Source organism: Hydra vulgaris, chromosome 13, assembly GCF_038396675.1.
Source record: "Hydra vulgaris chromosome 13, alternate assembly HydraT2T_AEP".
In the NCBI taxonomy this organism is placed as follows: domain Eukaryota; kingdom Metazoa; phylum Cnidaria; class Hydrozoa; order Anthoathecata; family Hydridae; genus Hydra; species Hydra vulgaris.
Genome location: NC_088932.1, coordinates 40,520,001 through 40,536,912, shown reverse-complemented (window position 1 = coordinate 40,536,912; position 16,912 = coordinate 40,520,001). Strand labels below are relative to the sequence as shown.

Below are 16,912 nucleotides of genomic sequence, written 5' to 3'. Positions count from 1 at the left end.
TTTTTTTTTTTTGATAAATTGAACCATAAAACTTCAGGACCATAAGATGGGTTATGATATGTCTTAAGATATAACTTTTATTAAACTTAAAGAATCTCAAAAGCCTTCATAACTTCAGTTATAAAAGTTACTTTATGAAATCAGTAATAACAAATCCTTGAAAAATTAATTTTTTACTATTTGTCTGATGGTTGTAATAACATGAGTTGTATCAATATTCTATTTAATTTTTTAGCTTTTTTATTCATTGTGGAGAAAATTTGGAAAAAAAAATTATTATTTATTTACAACAAAAATATTAAATACAAAAATATAAATTAACTCAAATTTTACATTAGGACTTGCGTATATATTGACTACCCCACGGAAGGTCTGATACCCATACTAAAACCATTGTCTAAATGACTTTAAGATCAACTTTGTTATTCATATGTGAGTTCTAAAAATAAAAAAATTTTAATTTTTTTTTAAATTTACTTGAAAAGCAAAATTTAGAACAATAGAAATACCAGCGGTTGCTGTAATGTACCTCACTCTTAACAGATGTTGGTTAAATAGTTTTTAAACACTGAAACAGAGTCTCTAAGTTAGAAGTACGTTTTTTGTTAAATCAAAGACATAAATTTCTTTATTGAGAGATTTTGTATTAATATCTTGATTAGTACTCATTTAAAATGAGAAATAACTCTTTAAAATGAGAACTAACTGATTACTACGTACTTTGTATAGCTTTTTCTAGCTGAATTTTGATATCAAAATTTTCTTCTACTGGATTTTCAAAATCAACTTTACTATCTTCTATACATTCTTCAATTGATGTAAAATTCTTAGTTAAAGATCTTTAGCTGATGATATAACTGCTTTTTTTTCGTTGGCCTAAATCTAAAAAAATTTAATGTACTAGATAATAGAAAACTAGGTTTGTTTAGATATTCCTTAAGTTGAATCAAATTAGAATTTGCTTATGCCTAAAATTCTAATTTCTAAAGTTTGATATAAGTCTTTGCTTATGTCAGATTCGTACAATTGTAGTTGACTTAAATCAAAACTAAATATTTTTTCTGCTGCAAGGAAATTTGAGTTTTGACTGAAAAGTTCTTCGGCTCCAAACTTTACAGGTTTTAAAGGTTTTTAACTAAAGGTTTTTAACTAAATCTTTAGCTATTTGCAGCTTTGGTATTGTTATTGAAGACTGCACTTAGATAAGAGTTTTTTTAAAGTATTTGCTCAGCTTTATAAAACAATCAATCATATCAAATAATGAGTTCCAACATGTCTTGCAGTCTCAAATAGCTTTAAGTTCATGTCCAAGTTCTAATTTTACATGCTTCTGCAACTTTAACAGGTGATTTTTCGAACAATTTTATTATTATGAGCACTTTTTTTAAAAATTGAAAAATAGTTTTTTACAACAACAGGTTCTTCTGAACTATTTTCAAATTCAATGCAGTCTACATATATATATATATATATATATATATATATATATATATATATATATATATATATATATATATATATATATATATATATATATATACACATATATATATGTATATATATATATGTATATATATATATATATATATGTATATATATATACATATATATATATATATATGTATATATATATATGTATATATATATACATATATATATATATATGTATATATACCTATATATATACATATATATATATATATATATGTATATATATATATGTATATATACATATATATATGTATATATACATATATATATATATATATGTGTATATATACAATAATAATAATAATAAGCTGCGGCGAACAATAAAATGTCGCTTGAAAGGGGTAGCAACCCTTTAGCTCTTTGCCAGTAGACAATGAGCTGTAGCAGCAATTCGGTACATTAACTTAAATACTAGTGTTGGCTACAGTGTTTGTCTAAACGATTTTTAAATTCATTGAGATGACGAGAGTCAATTACAGTTTGTGGGAGTGAATTCCATCGGTTTACTACTCTGTTAGGGAAGAAATTGAGTCTAGTTGAAACAGCACGCATATTGTTATTGAGGTCAGAAGCGTTAAAAAACTCTTTGCATTGATGATGAGAGTGTCCTCTAGTTATTTGCACAGATGGATAGCCGATTTGTGGGTTAATCCAATAAATATTTTCTAAATTATTTATAAACTTGAAGTTGTAGATTAAATCACCTCGATTGCGTCTTTCATTTAGTGAGGTAAGATGAAGGTGTGCTAATCTGGCTTCACTGGATAAGGCTTTGAGAGATGGAATTGCTTTGGTGGCACGATTTTGGACTTTTTCAATTTTTTCAACGTTGTGTGCAGAACGATAATTCCACACAGGAGCAGCATACTCAAGGTGAGGTCTGACCAGCGATGTGTAGAGCCTCTTCCAAACTTGTGCATTTTTATAAATAAATGATTTCTTTAGTTGACCGAGAACAGAGTTAGCTTTTGATGATATTATTTCAACGTGTGTATCCCATTTGAGGTTGTGTGAAATGCAAATCCCAAGATCTTTTTCACTGTACGAGGAGTCCAGAAGCTGCTTCCCTTGCTGAGTCAAGATATAGTATTGGTGGTTAAGATTTTTGCTTTTGTTAAAGTGTAAGATAAGGCACTTTTTGTAATTAAGTCATAAGCGCCAGGTTAGAGTCCAAGACACAATGTGATTTATATCCATCTGGAGCAGAGCTGGGCTCTCAGGTGTAGAATTTGTGGAAATAACTTTACTGTCATCAGCGTATAACTTCATTGGATTGCTAACTAGGTCTGTTATGTCATTAATGTATAAGATGAATAAAAGTGGTCCTAGAACAGATCCTTGAGGGACACCACTGGTGACTGGTAACGACTCTGAAATGGTGGAACCCATGACAACTCATTGTGTTCTTTTAGAAAGAAAAGAATTTATCCAATTAAGAAGCATATTAGAGATACCATAACCAGAAAGTTTGTGGAGCATCAGATCATGAGGAGGTGTGTCAAACGCTTTTTCATAATCTAAATATAAAACATCTACACTATAGCCTTTTGCCATTGAGTGTGAGATCTGATCGATAGTTTCCAATAAATTGGTAATGCATGATTTTTTTGGAACAAACCCATGCTGATTTTGAGATAAAAGATTATTTGCACTTAGATACTCGGTTAAACAATCTTTTACAATACGCTCTAGGATTTTGCAGCAGGCAGAAGTTAGGGAAATTGGTCTGTAGTTTGATGCATCAAGTTTAGATCATTTCTTGTGAAGCGGTGTTATGTTAGCTTCCAGCCACGCGGCTGGGACTCGACCTTCACAAATAGATTTTATAAATATGTAGGTAATGGGCATGTTCAGAGATGAAGAACATTTGTTAAGGACATGTGGGTGAATGCCGTCTATGCCTGCTGGTTTATGCAAGTTTAGGTTTGAAAGTAACACTTGTATGTAGTTCTCATTAAGTCTATTTAAGACTGACGTCTCATCAATCACGGAAAATGTGCGCTTTTCGAATGTTGGCAGCGATTGACTCAAATTTAAAGGAGTAAAAACAGATGAAAAGTAATTGTTAAGGATTGTAGCTATATGGCTTTCATTAGAAGTAATGTTTCCATTTGACTCTTTCATAGACCTTATTTGATTTTTAACTTTAAGTTTCATGTTTATATACCTATATATAAGTTTTGGATTTGCCTTGGCTTTTTCGGATATAGATTTTTCATATTGAGCAATAGAATGAGTTAGAGTTTGTTTTACTTTATTGCAGCTAATATTGTATAGTTTAGTGTCCAGACGCCAGTTTGGGTTTTTGCTTCTCTTCTGATCCAAGGTGTGTGTAAAGCAGAATAATTCGATTTGATTGCTGGTATTTGAAGATTACACCCTTCAATATAGATAGATTGGAATACATTATAACATTTATTAATATTTAAATTTTTAAAACGATTAATCCAGTCAATATCTTTGAAATACATGTTTAGTTTATCGAAATTGCCATTTTTAAAATCTTGTCGAGATGAAGAAAACCGATTTCTAGGAGTGGTTGACGATTCTACAGCGAATTTCCAAGTTAGAATTAAATGAGCTCGTCCTTTTTTAGTGCACCCCAGTTGAGAATGTCTTTCAAGAGAAAATATACGTTGAGATGACTCCGTTAAAATAAGATCTAGAGTGCTGGATGGACCTAATATAGAGTTCAATTGAAAAGTATAAAAATTGACATGCTGTGTTAAATGATTTGAATCAAATGTTTCAATAAAGTCTTCAGCTAGTGAGTTTGTGGTAATTGCTGTGTTGTTATGCCATGTGGTATGGTCAAGGTTAAAATCTCCTGCGATAAGAAGACCAGAGTAGTGTTTTTTTTCGACTAAATTAGATGCAAAATTTATCGAGGCTTTAATTTGATTATTTACAAAGTTATTGCTGAGGGGTGAACGGTATATACAACCAACTAGAATTTTTTCAGTTCCAAGAATAACTGAGCACCAAATTTGTTCAGAGTCATTGTTGAGTTCAAGATATGTTACTTCATGGCTTATTAGTGTATCAGATATATAAATGCAGACTCCACCATGAAGATTAATTGTGCGATCATGCCTATATGCGATATAATTAGTGAGGTTAATAATAGAGTTTTCATTAAACCATGTTTCTGTTATAAAGACAAGACTCAGTGGTGCTTATGAAGTTTGAATAAGGCTTTGCAGCTCGTCAAGCTTCTCTGCGTTTAACAAGGTCACATTTGTATAAAAACAACTAAAACTGTTAAGATGAATTGTTGTGTTTTTTTTATTATTGATAATCATTTTTATATTATTATTGATTCTGTTGTGAACTGATTTAAGTTTTAATTCTGTTTTAACATGTCTTGGATCATAATTTTTTTCCAAGGGTTGAGTCCCAAACTCCATCAACGCGTGTGACTCTACCACTACGGATGGCAAAACGAAAGGGCTGATCCTTTTGCTGACTTTCAAGTTTTTCTTTGTTGAGCCTGTTACATTCTATACGTAGTAGTTTAGATTGCCTTTGTTGAGCAGGAGTTTCATCTGGATTGATGTAGATTCCATTTCGAGCATTGTTGAGTCTAAGTTTATGGGCAACTTTGAGAATTGTATTTCTTTCATTTACGTTATTAAAAACTACTTGTAATGGACCTGTTTGTGTTGAGGAGCTTTTGCCACCTCTAAAGCGTCTAATAGTAACATGCTTACATTCAACATTTAGTTCGTTTAAAAGTGATGTAACTAGCATTTTATCATGTTCAATACGGTCGGCAGCGACTAGAGAAGAAGATGTCTCAGTACCAAAAATAATAACATTTTTTTGTTTTTTTTCTCTTTCCTGAACTTCACGTGCATTTGCATCCAGCAATTCTAGTTGAGCATTTGACTTTGTTATTTTACCTCTTCCAGAAACTACTGAGGCCCAGCTGGAGTTTGTTATATTGCTGCTGTTAGTGTAAGGTTTTAAAGTTTGTGATTCAGAAATGCTGACATCTGAGGCCCACTGATTCTCAAGTGCTGTTACTTTTGCATCTTGAATAAGTTTTTCTTTTTGAAGATACTCTATTTGTTCACGCAAATTAGAGTTTTCATCTCTAAGCATACGAATTTCATTTGTTGTAGCTGTTTTAAATGCAAGAAACTCATATCGAAGTTCTTCGTTCTTACTTATTGCAAAAGCAACTGAATTCGCCTTGAGTTGTGTGGCTGACATTTTCGACTTCTGACTTTATGAAGTTTGCTGTTTCTTATCTTGCAAGGAGGGCTACCACCCTTAATAACAGTGGATTACCTTATTAACACAAATAGAACTGTTAGTTTTTTGTGTTTTTTTCCGTATTATATATATATATATTATGTGTATATATATATATGTATATATATATATATATATATATATATATATATATGTATATATATATATATATATATATATATATATATATATATATATATATATATATATACATATATATATATATATATATATGTATATATATATATATTATGTATATATATATATACATATATATATATATACACATAGATATATATATATATATATATACACATAGATATATATATATATATATATATATACACATAGATATATATATATGTATATATACACATAGATATATATAGATATATATACACATAGATATATATATATATATATATATATATATATATATATATATATATATATATATATATATATATACATATATATGTATATATATATATTTAATTATACAGCCCTTGGAATAAGGAAAAATGAGGTCAGCAATTACTTGCCGACCTTAATCTGAATAAGGTCAGCATATATATATATATATATATATATATATATATATATATATATATATATATATATATATATATATATACACACAGGGCTTGTGATGAAGAAAATCGTCAAGCGTGTTATATCGCGCTCGTAAAATTAGAATAAGTTTTCATCGAGCGTGATTATGTGCGCTCGAGATAACGTCGGCGAGCACGATCACGAAAATTGCTGAAGGCGATGCTCATAAAAAGCTTTTTATTTTTTATGTCTTTTTTTATTTGTTACATAATTCTTTCGTCAAAAAATGTTTGAATTAGTATCACACTCATGAAACTACTTCAACGAAGTAGATTTTTATACTTCTAAACTTCTTGTATATTGTCAGATCGCGATTTTATTATTAACTATTTAGGTTATAAACTATATAGGTTATAAAAAAATAATATCAAACAAAAATGCAACTTCTTATTGATTTAGTATTGAAGTATAAATTAGTGACATAGTTTTGCTTCGTTGTTTTGATATATGTATTTTAAAATGTCACGCTGTAAACTTAATTTACGGTTAATGGTTTTTCTATTTCTTGATATTTTTTATTCAAATTAATTATTTAATTTTTTTCTAAAATTTCTTTTTTAAATTTCGATTTTTTATTTTAAAAAAATAACACAAGAATAATTTGAAATAATAATAAATAAGAATAATAACTTTCCATTTAATAAATATTGACATCATTACTTTGTTTCCTTTTCGAATGTCCTTGATTGGGAACATTCTAAACAACAGAATCGTTTTAATTTTGAATTAGAATAAAAAATAGTTGATAAAAAACCTATACTATGAACAAAAACTAATTTTAAAATTTACTCTATTATTATATTTATTTTTATTATAAACGATGTGTAGAATATTACAAATAATAAACCAAATAAATCTTACTTGATATTTTCACAAGATTAAAAATACTCTGCGGTTTCAATTTTCTTATAATGGTTTTCTAATTTTCTATTCTTATTTTATTTGCGCATTTTTATATTCTCATTGCGTTTCCACGTGCACATTCCATTATTGAAATTAGTGACTATTAATGACTTCAAACTGCTCATTCATTACATTAGTGCAAAAGAGAACGACGTAGTGCTTTTTATATTTTATATCAGTGCTTTAATAATAGAATATCTTTAATAAAAAATCTTTGTTAAATATTTTATGAAAATGAAAAAATAATCCCGAACTATTGGGCGAGCGTTATTTTATACGCTCGTTAAAAGCTGAACGAGCGTTGTTTATCGCGCCTAGAACGTTTAAAAATAACGTTTACGGGCGCGTTTTACGAGCGGAGCGCTCGCTTCATCACAAGCCCTGTATATATATAAATATATATAAATATATATATATATATATATATATATATATATATATATATATATTTATATATATATATATGTATGCATATATATATGTATATATATATAGTTTTTTAATTATTGGTAATGTAATATACAATATTTTTTATTTGATTCATAGGGTTTACATGTTATTCATAAAAGTTTGGTGGGTGTTCATGGTGACTTGCGGTCTGCAAATTGTTTGGTAGATAATAGATGGGTCTGCAAACTATCAAATTTTGGTTTAAGAAAAATTCAGAATAGTTTAAAAATCAATGAATTCCTAGCAGAAAACCGAAGTATATTTAAGTATATTTTTTTGTTGAGTTTCCATAGTTCCACAGTTGTGTGGTTTGGCCGGGTTTTCATAATGCTATTTTTAAATTTAAAGACGATTTTATAGATGAGTTAAAGCAATTTTCTACAATCAAATGTTTACAAATTAGGATTTTTAATATGATACTACCGTGAGGAGGATTACAATCCAAAGTTTTACAAACTCCTCCCACCCTTTCCCATAACTAAATTGGTGGTCTTCACCATGGCTAATAAAAATATATATATATATATATATATATTTATATATATATACATATATATATATATATATATATATATATACATATATATATATATATACATATATATATATATATATATATATATATATATATATATATATATATATATATATATATATATATGTATATATATATATATATATATATATATATATATATATACATATATATATATATATATATATATATATATATATATATATATATATATATATATATATATATATATATATATATATATATATATATAAAAGGGTGCATCAAACTCCCAGATGGGTTAAGTTCTTGATGGCCCTGTAATAAACATGTTCCTTTAAGAAGTTACTGTGTGAAATATTATAAAAATATAATTATTCCTAATGGGTCCACATGAAGCACGAAACAAAGCTTTCTACGGCATTATTAAGATATTATTGCAAATTTGTATTTCTAACTTAGCATGAATGAAGAGTTTGATAATTTATATCTTCTTACTGTAGAATGTTTCAAAATCTATTTGTATTTTCTGGAGTTAGCAACCACTGCACCAATAGCATGGCATAATCTGCTGTGAAGTTTACACAAAAAAAACCCAGAAAAGTTCAGTGTTTGGAATAGTAGCCGGTATTACAGAAGCAGATGTGGAGATAACTGGTAACAGATTACCGGCAAGTGGAGAAGTGCTGCGATGCTACATTCCTTTCTTCAAGAAAGCAAATATTCCAATAATAACAGAAAAGAAGGCCTGTGAAAAAATCATGGCGCAGTCTGAAAAGAATGCAAAAGTTTGTGAACTTCCTCTAGATCATTGTTCATCATTTTCAGCACTTGCCAAGCTTGAACAAATGTAAGAAGAACTCAGTTTGACATTTCTATTGTGGGTAAAAGATGCTGAAAGTTGAAATCATGACGAATGATGAAGACATAAAGTTTTTAGAGTTCATGAAGACAGACCGCACAGCATCATTTGGCTCCCATGACAAGAAATTGGCATTACAGTTACAGAGCAAGAAGACACTACTGCAAAAGCAAGAAGAAAGGAGACTAAGGGCAGAAGAAGCAGCTACTGTTACTGCTACAGTATCTGCTATTTGTACAGTAGAGCTCTCTAGCAACAGCAGCGAGGAAAATTGTGACGAAAGTAAATGTGATACCAATAGTCCCCTCAAGACTTCTGAAAAGAAAGTGGTAAAAATGCACCATCGAACCACTCGCACTGGAACAGCAGCTCATATACCTTATAACATTCTCAAATCTCTAAGAACTGTGGCTTTGGTAACAAGAATGAAAATTTCTCCTGCACAACAGTCTGCACTCACTAAGGTCATTATTAAAGAGTAGGAGGTGATGCTAGCAAAATTGCTGTATCATATGCCACAGCAGACAGGTCCAGATATATGGTGAATGAAGAAATTACTTCTGAAGTTCAGAAGTCATGGTTTCTACTAAAGTATGCTTCCCTGCACTGGGATTCTGATGAAGAGCCAGGCAACACATGACTTACAGGAAAGACTTATGGTCGCTGTTGGCGACAACACTAATGTCAAAATTCTTGGTGTACCTGCTTATCAACCAGGAATAGATCAAGATCTGGAAATATCAGAATTAGTCATACTTTGTTCTGGTCTGCATGGCATCATCACATTGAAAAAGTTATTTTAACACACGTTTTTAACGACTTTCACATTGAAGCATCAAAATTACCAGAAGTTACTGTATTTAGCACCATTAAGAAGCATTTTGACACAGTCCCTCATGGAAGCGTCGAGACATTCAGTCCATTCGACCTTCAATCTTTCTTGAATGATTTACAAACTGTTTCTCAGATTACTATGTGGAAGGAAAGTGCAGAAGCAGCTGCTGAATCTTCCATAGAGCATCAGTGAGAAGACTATAAAGAATTCAGTGAATTATGTTTGCTGTACCTTGATCCAGAAAACAGACAGTTTCACTTTCATCGACCGGGTGCAGTCCACAAAGCATGGTGGATGTCCAAAATATTGCACTCCATCAAAACGATCCTTCTTAAAGAGCATATCTGTTTGTTCCCAGCAGGAATAATTACCACTGCTGCACAGTAGATGAAGTTACGCAGCTTTGTCACCTTTGTGTTTCTGATATACAGTGTCTGGTGGACAACATGTAGATCTGCAATTAACGTCCCATGGCATGATCTTTGCCTTTATCAGAACCTTCTGAAGTACATACAAGTGAGTTCTGAAATATCTGGAGGCGCTATAAAAGCACTGAAGCATCATCTCTGGTACCTATGTCCTGAAATGGTGCCCCTTGCTTTATTCAGTGACATTGTTTCAAAGCCTGAATTGCAGTACTTAGCCCAGAAGCTTCCAGCAGCATGCCAAGTGATGGAATGGCTCTGTTGCATGATTGCTACAGAACTGGCTTTGGAAAACCCAAGTTCCCAACTGAAATCACTGCCACAACAAGACTTGGAGATTTGGTTACTGCAGATTCATGGTTCATTTTCAGCCTTTTAGAGATGAACGTGGATTTTCTTAACAATAATGTTAAAAACTGGCCAGTTCACCTTTTGTTTCTGTCATCAAAAATGAAGGCGATTTCTGTCAATGTTATCAATGACAGTGCAGAACACGGCATAAAACAAAGTGCAGACTTTCTAGATGCAGCCAAAGCCGAGGTGAGTTATCAGATCATTCTGCAAGTTGTTGAGGCTGACAGAAAGTTCTAAGTCTCCACAGCCGTAAGAAGAAACACCAACAGAGCAGCACCAACAGTCAAAGATCATGAAGATGACAATTGACAATTTAACTAAATACTCATAGTTCCAGTAGTTAAAAGCTACCTGTTGTACTGTGCTCTGTTTGATATTGTAAATTTTGTCATATTTGTTAGGAATATTTGAGTATTCTTTTGTCCATTTGACAGTCTTTGCAGTAATTCCTGGAACTATAAGTAATTTTGTGTATATTGTTTAAATAACTGACACCAAAAATAGTATTAATTACAGTTTATTGCAAAAAATACAGATATTTTTGTTCGTTCTAGACCCATTAAATTGCTACAGAAAAGTCTCAAATTTTTACAGGAGTCATAATTTATGAAGTGGAACACAGGAATCATAGGGCTGAAACTGAAGTAAATATTAAAAAAAAATGGTTGGGGGTTTGATGCACCCTAATATATATATATATATATATATATATATATATATATATATATATATATATATATATATATATATATATATATATATATATATATATATATATATATATATATATATATATATATATATATATATATATATATATATATATATATACATATGCAATTTTTCTAAAGTTCTAACAATATTTTTTTTAAAAGGAAATTGTTGTAAAGCGCCTGAGAGGATTCAAAATCCTCAGGAACAATATGAACCTTCTTCTGACATTTATAGCTATGGAATGATTTTGTATGAAATATGTACAAGAGGTGATCCCTATGAGATAGAAATACAATCTGGATTGACTCCAAAAGGTTTTTGTTTAACTTTTCTTTATATATTGAAATATGAGCACACACACACACACACACCTACATGCTGTTTTTGAAAAAAGAGAAAAATATTTAGTACTTTTTCTGCTGTGTATTTGTAACTACTTTGACTAGAAAATGTTTTGTTGCGAAAATTACTCTGTTTTAAGTTGATGCAAAACTTTACATGCTTTTGCAAAATACATTTCAAATCTTTTATTTTGTGAAACATATTTTTTCCAAAATATTTTTGTGTCTTTAATGTTATGATGTTATTTTTTCAATTCATCTCATGAGGATTTTGTTATAGCAATTTCTAATGAATGTATGGTATAGAAACACTGCAAAAATGTTAAGTTTCTTATACAATTTTTAAAAAAGAAACAAATAACGACAAATTATCTGCTTTATTGACAAATCCAATTGATTAAACATTCTTTATATAAAATCAAATGTTGCTTCTATTAAAATTTCGAAAAAAACAATTATTTCACACATGCTAAGTAACACAGGACTGAGTGATATATTCTCTTTATCGTCACTGGTATAGATTCTTTACAAAAATGTAGTGTTTCTACTCCAAAACTTTTTACATGAAATGTTTCCAGATTAATACTTGAATAAAAAGGTTTTGTGTAATCTAGTTAATGAATATTTTTTCTTTTCTTGACTTTAATATGTTCTTCGTAAATTAAATAAACAAACTTTATTGTTTTATTGTAATTATTGCAATGCAGCGTTGATTAAATTTAGGCATTGTTATCATCTGTATAGAAATCATACTCGCAAGTAATGTTTCTAGAAAAAAAAATCCTGTTTACTCGGTTTATCAGCATATTTATCGTATTGCAGTAATAGGTTTACTCTTTAAGTTGATTTTTTTTCTAATACAAAATAAATAGTTACCTTTTATTAATTCATAAAATCTTTTGCCTATTTCACTATAAATTGATTCAACAGCATTATAAATTAGTTTACAATTCTCACTTGTATAGATATTCTACCTTCTAACACACACGCATGCACACACATTTTTCCTGAGTTTTAAAATCAACTGGTTTTGTTTATACACAATTTCAAGTATAAAAAAGTATAAAACTGCTATAGACAAAAAATATTCAATACAATATTGAAAACTAATAATTATTTTATATGCAATATAACAAAAAAAACATAAAAGGTGTAAAATCCATTTATTTCGCATAAACTTTCAATTAAATCTATGACTTAATTGAATGTTTGTAAATGTAGCTGCAAAGTGAAAGCATTAAAGTCAGGTCAGATTATCCTGCTTCTGGTAAAATGTAACCCAATACAACCTGCTTCATATCCTACTGCCGTGTAGCATATGTTTTTTCAGGCAAAGAGTAGGGGAAGCCAACTCCGACTTAAAACACCCCCTGTCTTGGGGATCTTGGTTGAGTAAAGGGTAGAGATGGTGTCTCGATAAAAATACTCATCTTGGGCAGATGTTAAACGCATCTGGCTACTGTCTTGTAGCAGGCCTCCGAGGCAAAGACTTGAGGGGTAAACAGATTCTTTCTGTTGACCAGCCTCGCATTCCTTCTGCATCTATTAGGCTCACGCAGATATATTTATAATACATTGTTTCCAGTTTAGTATCTTAAATGCTGGATCTTTTCGACTCAATGCATGGGTTTTGTTTGTGTTTCTGTTTTTATGACAAGCAACTCATTCTATTATCTCTTAATACAGCTCTAAATTTCAGATTTATGGTTCTGAGGCTGGCTGGTAGTCAGGTTTCCCGAAATCTGTGGTAGTTCTCAGTAGCTCATTCCATCAACAGCTGTAAAATATCAGAGTATTAACAAAGCCATGTTACGCATGGATGGTGTTCCTGTTTGTACTTTTGGTGTGCATTGTCGAGGCCACATTTAGACCCCTTTTTTACGGCTTAGGTTTATAAATAGTAATAAGGCAGTTGCTTGGACAATTAAATAGTGTACTGAGTACTATCTATGCTTTGAGTCAAGTACTTTAACAAATTTGAAAATGACTTTTTTTATTTATTTATTTATTTATTTTATATTTCACTGTTAAAATAAATTACAGATTAGTTTTGTATGGTAAATATCAGTAAATAAAATACTTTAAAAACAGACGGGGACTCAAAGAAGATATCTCTATGATGCAATATCACCTCAATCTTATAATAGAGCACCTTAATATAATAAAATATTGTCAAAAAGAGTTAAATATATAAAAGTAATAAAGTAAAAAAACATAAAATAAACTAAAGATAAAGTCAGAAAGCAAATTATTTTTGCAACTACAATGATATTTTGCAATAACTATTTTACATTTAGGTATTCAAAGATTTAGAAATATATACAAACATATACACAAAGATTAAAAAATTTTACATTAAAAGACACATACATCATTAGTAGCTACTAAGAATAATAAGTAAAATTCATTTGAATAAGTTTACAAAAGGGTTTTGGAATTATTATTCCGCAAAATTAAAAATGTGTTTTTTTGCTTAGAACTTAAATGAGTTTAATGATTTTACCATATTTGCATTATTTTTTTGAAAAGAATTCCATTACTTAGGTTCACGATATGCTATTGAATATTTTGTATATTTAATTTCCTAGGCAGTTTGAAGGAATTTGATTGATTTGTTCTTATGAAATACTTTTCACTTACATTTTTCTCAAATCTACAAATGAAATTAGCCAGAGTTAGATTATTATTATAATTACACATTAAAATTAGGTGCTGATAAAAATATATTTTGTCTACATCAATCACTTTTATATTTCTTATAAAGGGTTTAATATGCTTACCTCTTTTTTTCCCGTAAATAGTTCTACATGCATGTTTTTGCAAACTAAGTATTTTTTTTTAAGTTTTGTTGGTTTTGTTCTACCCCATGTTATATTAGTATAGTTAATAAAACAATGAATTAAAGAAAAGTATAAAAACTTTAGGCAAACTGTATTTACATATGGACGAACTCGGTACATCAGATCAATGGTTTTACTAACTTTTGATTGTAAATATTTAATATGGGGAAGCCAGATAAATTATTGTCAACAAGTATTCCTAAAAACTTTATACAGCCTTGCTTTTTTATTTGTTTGTTATTTAAAAATATGGCTGGTAATTTACGGGGAAGATTTTCTTCTTGCATTTTTTTTTATGAAATAAGGTATACTTTGTTTTTTCAATGTTTAATGAGAGTTTATTTGCCATAAACCAGTCATTTATCTTACTTAATTCAAAATTCATGTCTGCATAAAGTTGTTTGATACTATTGTTAAAAAGAAATAGGTTTGTGTCATCTGCGAATATACTTGGGTTTAACTTTATTAATGCATTAACTAAGTCACTTATATAAACTAAGAGAAAGAGAGGACGAAGTATGAAAGACTCCACACATGATTCTAAGTATTCCGCATTCTTGATTTAGAACATATTGTTTTTTATCAGTGAGGTAACTTCATAAATAAATCCAATAGTAGACCTTATTAGTTACTAGTTATTAGACCTCTAATAGTTACTCCATAATGCTTCAACTTTTCATACAAAATACAATGATCAACAGTGTCAAGAGTGCTTTAGAGAGAACAATAAATATACCTAAAGTAAATTTATTTTCGTTAAAGCTATTATTTGATCAACTAATTCAATAGAAACATATTTAGTTGAATGATTTTTCCGAAATCCAAATTGTTTTGAATAAAAGAATTTGTTTTTAGTAAAATGATCAAAGATTCTATTATAAACTAGAGGTTCGAATATTTTTGAAAATACAAAAAGCACTGATATAGGCCTGTAGTTGGAAACGCTAGAATGATCATCGTTTTTATAAATTGGAAATACTTTTGCTAATTTTAATTCACCAGGAAATACCCCCTGATCGAAACAAAGTTTTATTATATAAAACAATGGTTTACTAATACCTTTTTTATTTGCAATAAGTATATTACTGGGTATATCATCAAATCCTGGTGATTTATTCTTTTTTAAAGACAAAAAAACCATTTCAAATTCTTTTAACATAAAGTCAAAATCATGCAATGTTGCATATCTGATGATTTTAGATTTCAAAAGAATTATAGGTTGGTGACAAGGTTGGTGTAATTTTGTTAGCAAGATGAAGTCTGGCATTTGTAAAATATTTATTAAACACCTCAGATATTTTTTTAGGGCATAATACATCAGTATTTTTGATATTGATTTTTTTTGGTAATAGTATTATTGATTCTTTTAGGTTTGATTAAAGTACCAAAAACTATAAAACACAAAAAACCATCATCATCACCAAGTTCTCTAAACCTATCATTCACTAATATTCGTGGTCTTCAAAGAAAGTTTTCTTTTTTTGAGTCTTATCAATAGAAAAGTTCACCAGACCAACTTGCCAAACTCAAATTAGTCTCTTTGTGAGACTAATTTGTAAAGATTCCAATAGACACATGCTTGGTCTGGGCATTTACATTTGCAAAAATTCACCCATTTGTTGGGAAACTAGGTTTGAAACCACCGACAATTCTTTTATGTGCTTTCGTTTAGCACCACTTTACTCTTTTGCCTTTCCTTTTGTTCTATATCGCTCTCCTTCATCTCAAACTTCACTTTTTTTGATGTTATTTCTGATCAAATTGACCAAGCCCTCTCTCTTTTGTCATCAGTCAATATCGTTGTTGTTAGTGACTTTAATTCTAATCACACTGAATGTTTTTGCAGTGTCAGTGACTCTGCAAGCGTTAAGGCCGACAACTTTTGCTTGTCTCAATCTCTAACACAAATACACGTTTCCTTGACAACCTGAATCATTTACCTTCTCTACTCGACTTGTCTTGTTTTTGATCCTAGTCAGTGCTCAGTTTCTCCACATTTCCTCCTAGGTGCTTCTGATCAACTATTATTCCATTCTACCTTTAACAGTATCAATAATAAGGGAAAATGTTCTTCCATGTCTCTTGTATGGTTCAAATTTTGAACTGTATGCAGGATGAGGAAGAACTTCAATTCCAGGCAACTCCGAAATTTTTTCCTTGGTGCAAACGGCGGTGTGTGCTGGAGCGTTGTTGTGTAGCAGGAGCGCGCGCTTTCGATTGACCAAGGCAGGATAACGAGCCGAGAGAGCGGGGTAAACACGATCCAGTTGTTCAGTGTAGAGTGCGGCGTTCACTGCAAGACCATTTGGAACAA

The 16,912-nt window shown here is 29.9% G+C and overlaps 1 protein-coding gene across 2 annotated transcripts in view; it reads left to right on the top strand.

Moving 5' to 3' along the window:
• Positions 1 to 16,912, top strand: part of LOC105843244 (atrial natriuretic peptide receptor 2) — a 92,581-nt gene that overhangs the window by 62,028 nt on the left and 13,641 nt on the right. For both annotated transcript variants that reach the window (XM_065816394.1, XM_065816395.1), the window contains exons 10-11: positions 7,810 to 7,969; positions 11,579 to 11,731. In XM_065816394.1, coding sequence (XP_065672466.1) covers positions 7,810 to 7,969; positions 11,579 to 11,731 — 313 coding nt within the window. The remainder of the gene's footprint in view (positions 1 to 7,809; positions 7,970 to 11,578; positions 11,732 to 16,912) is intronic.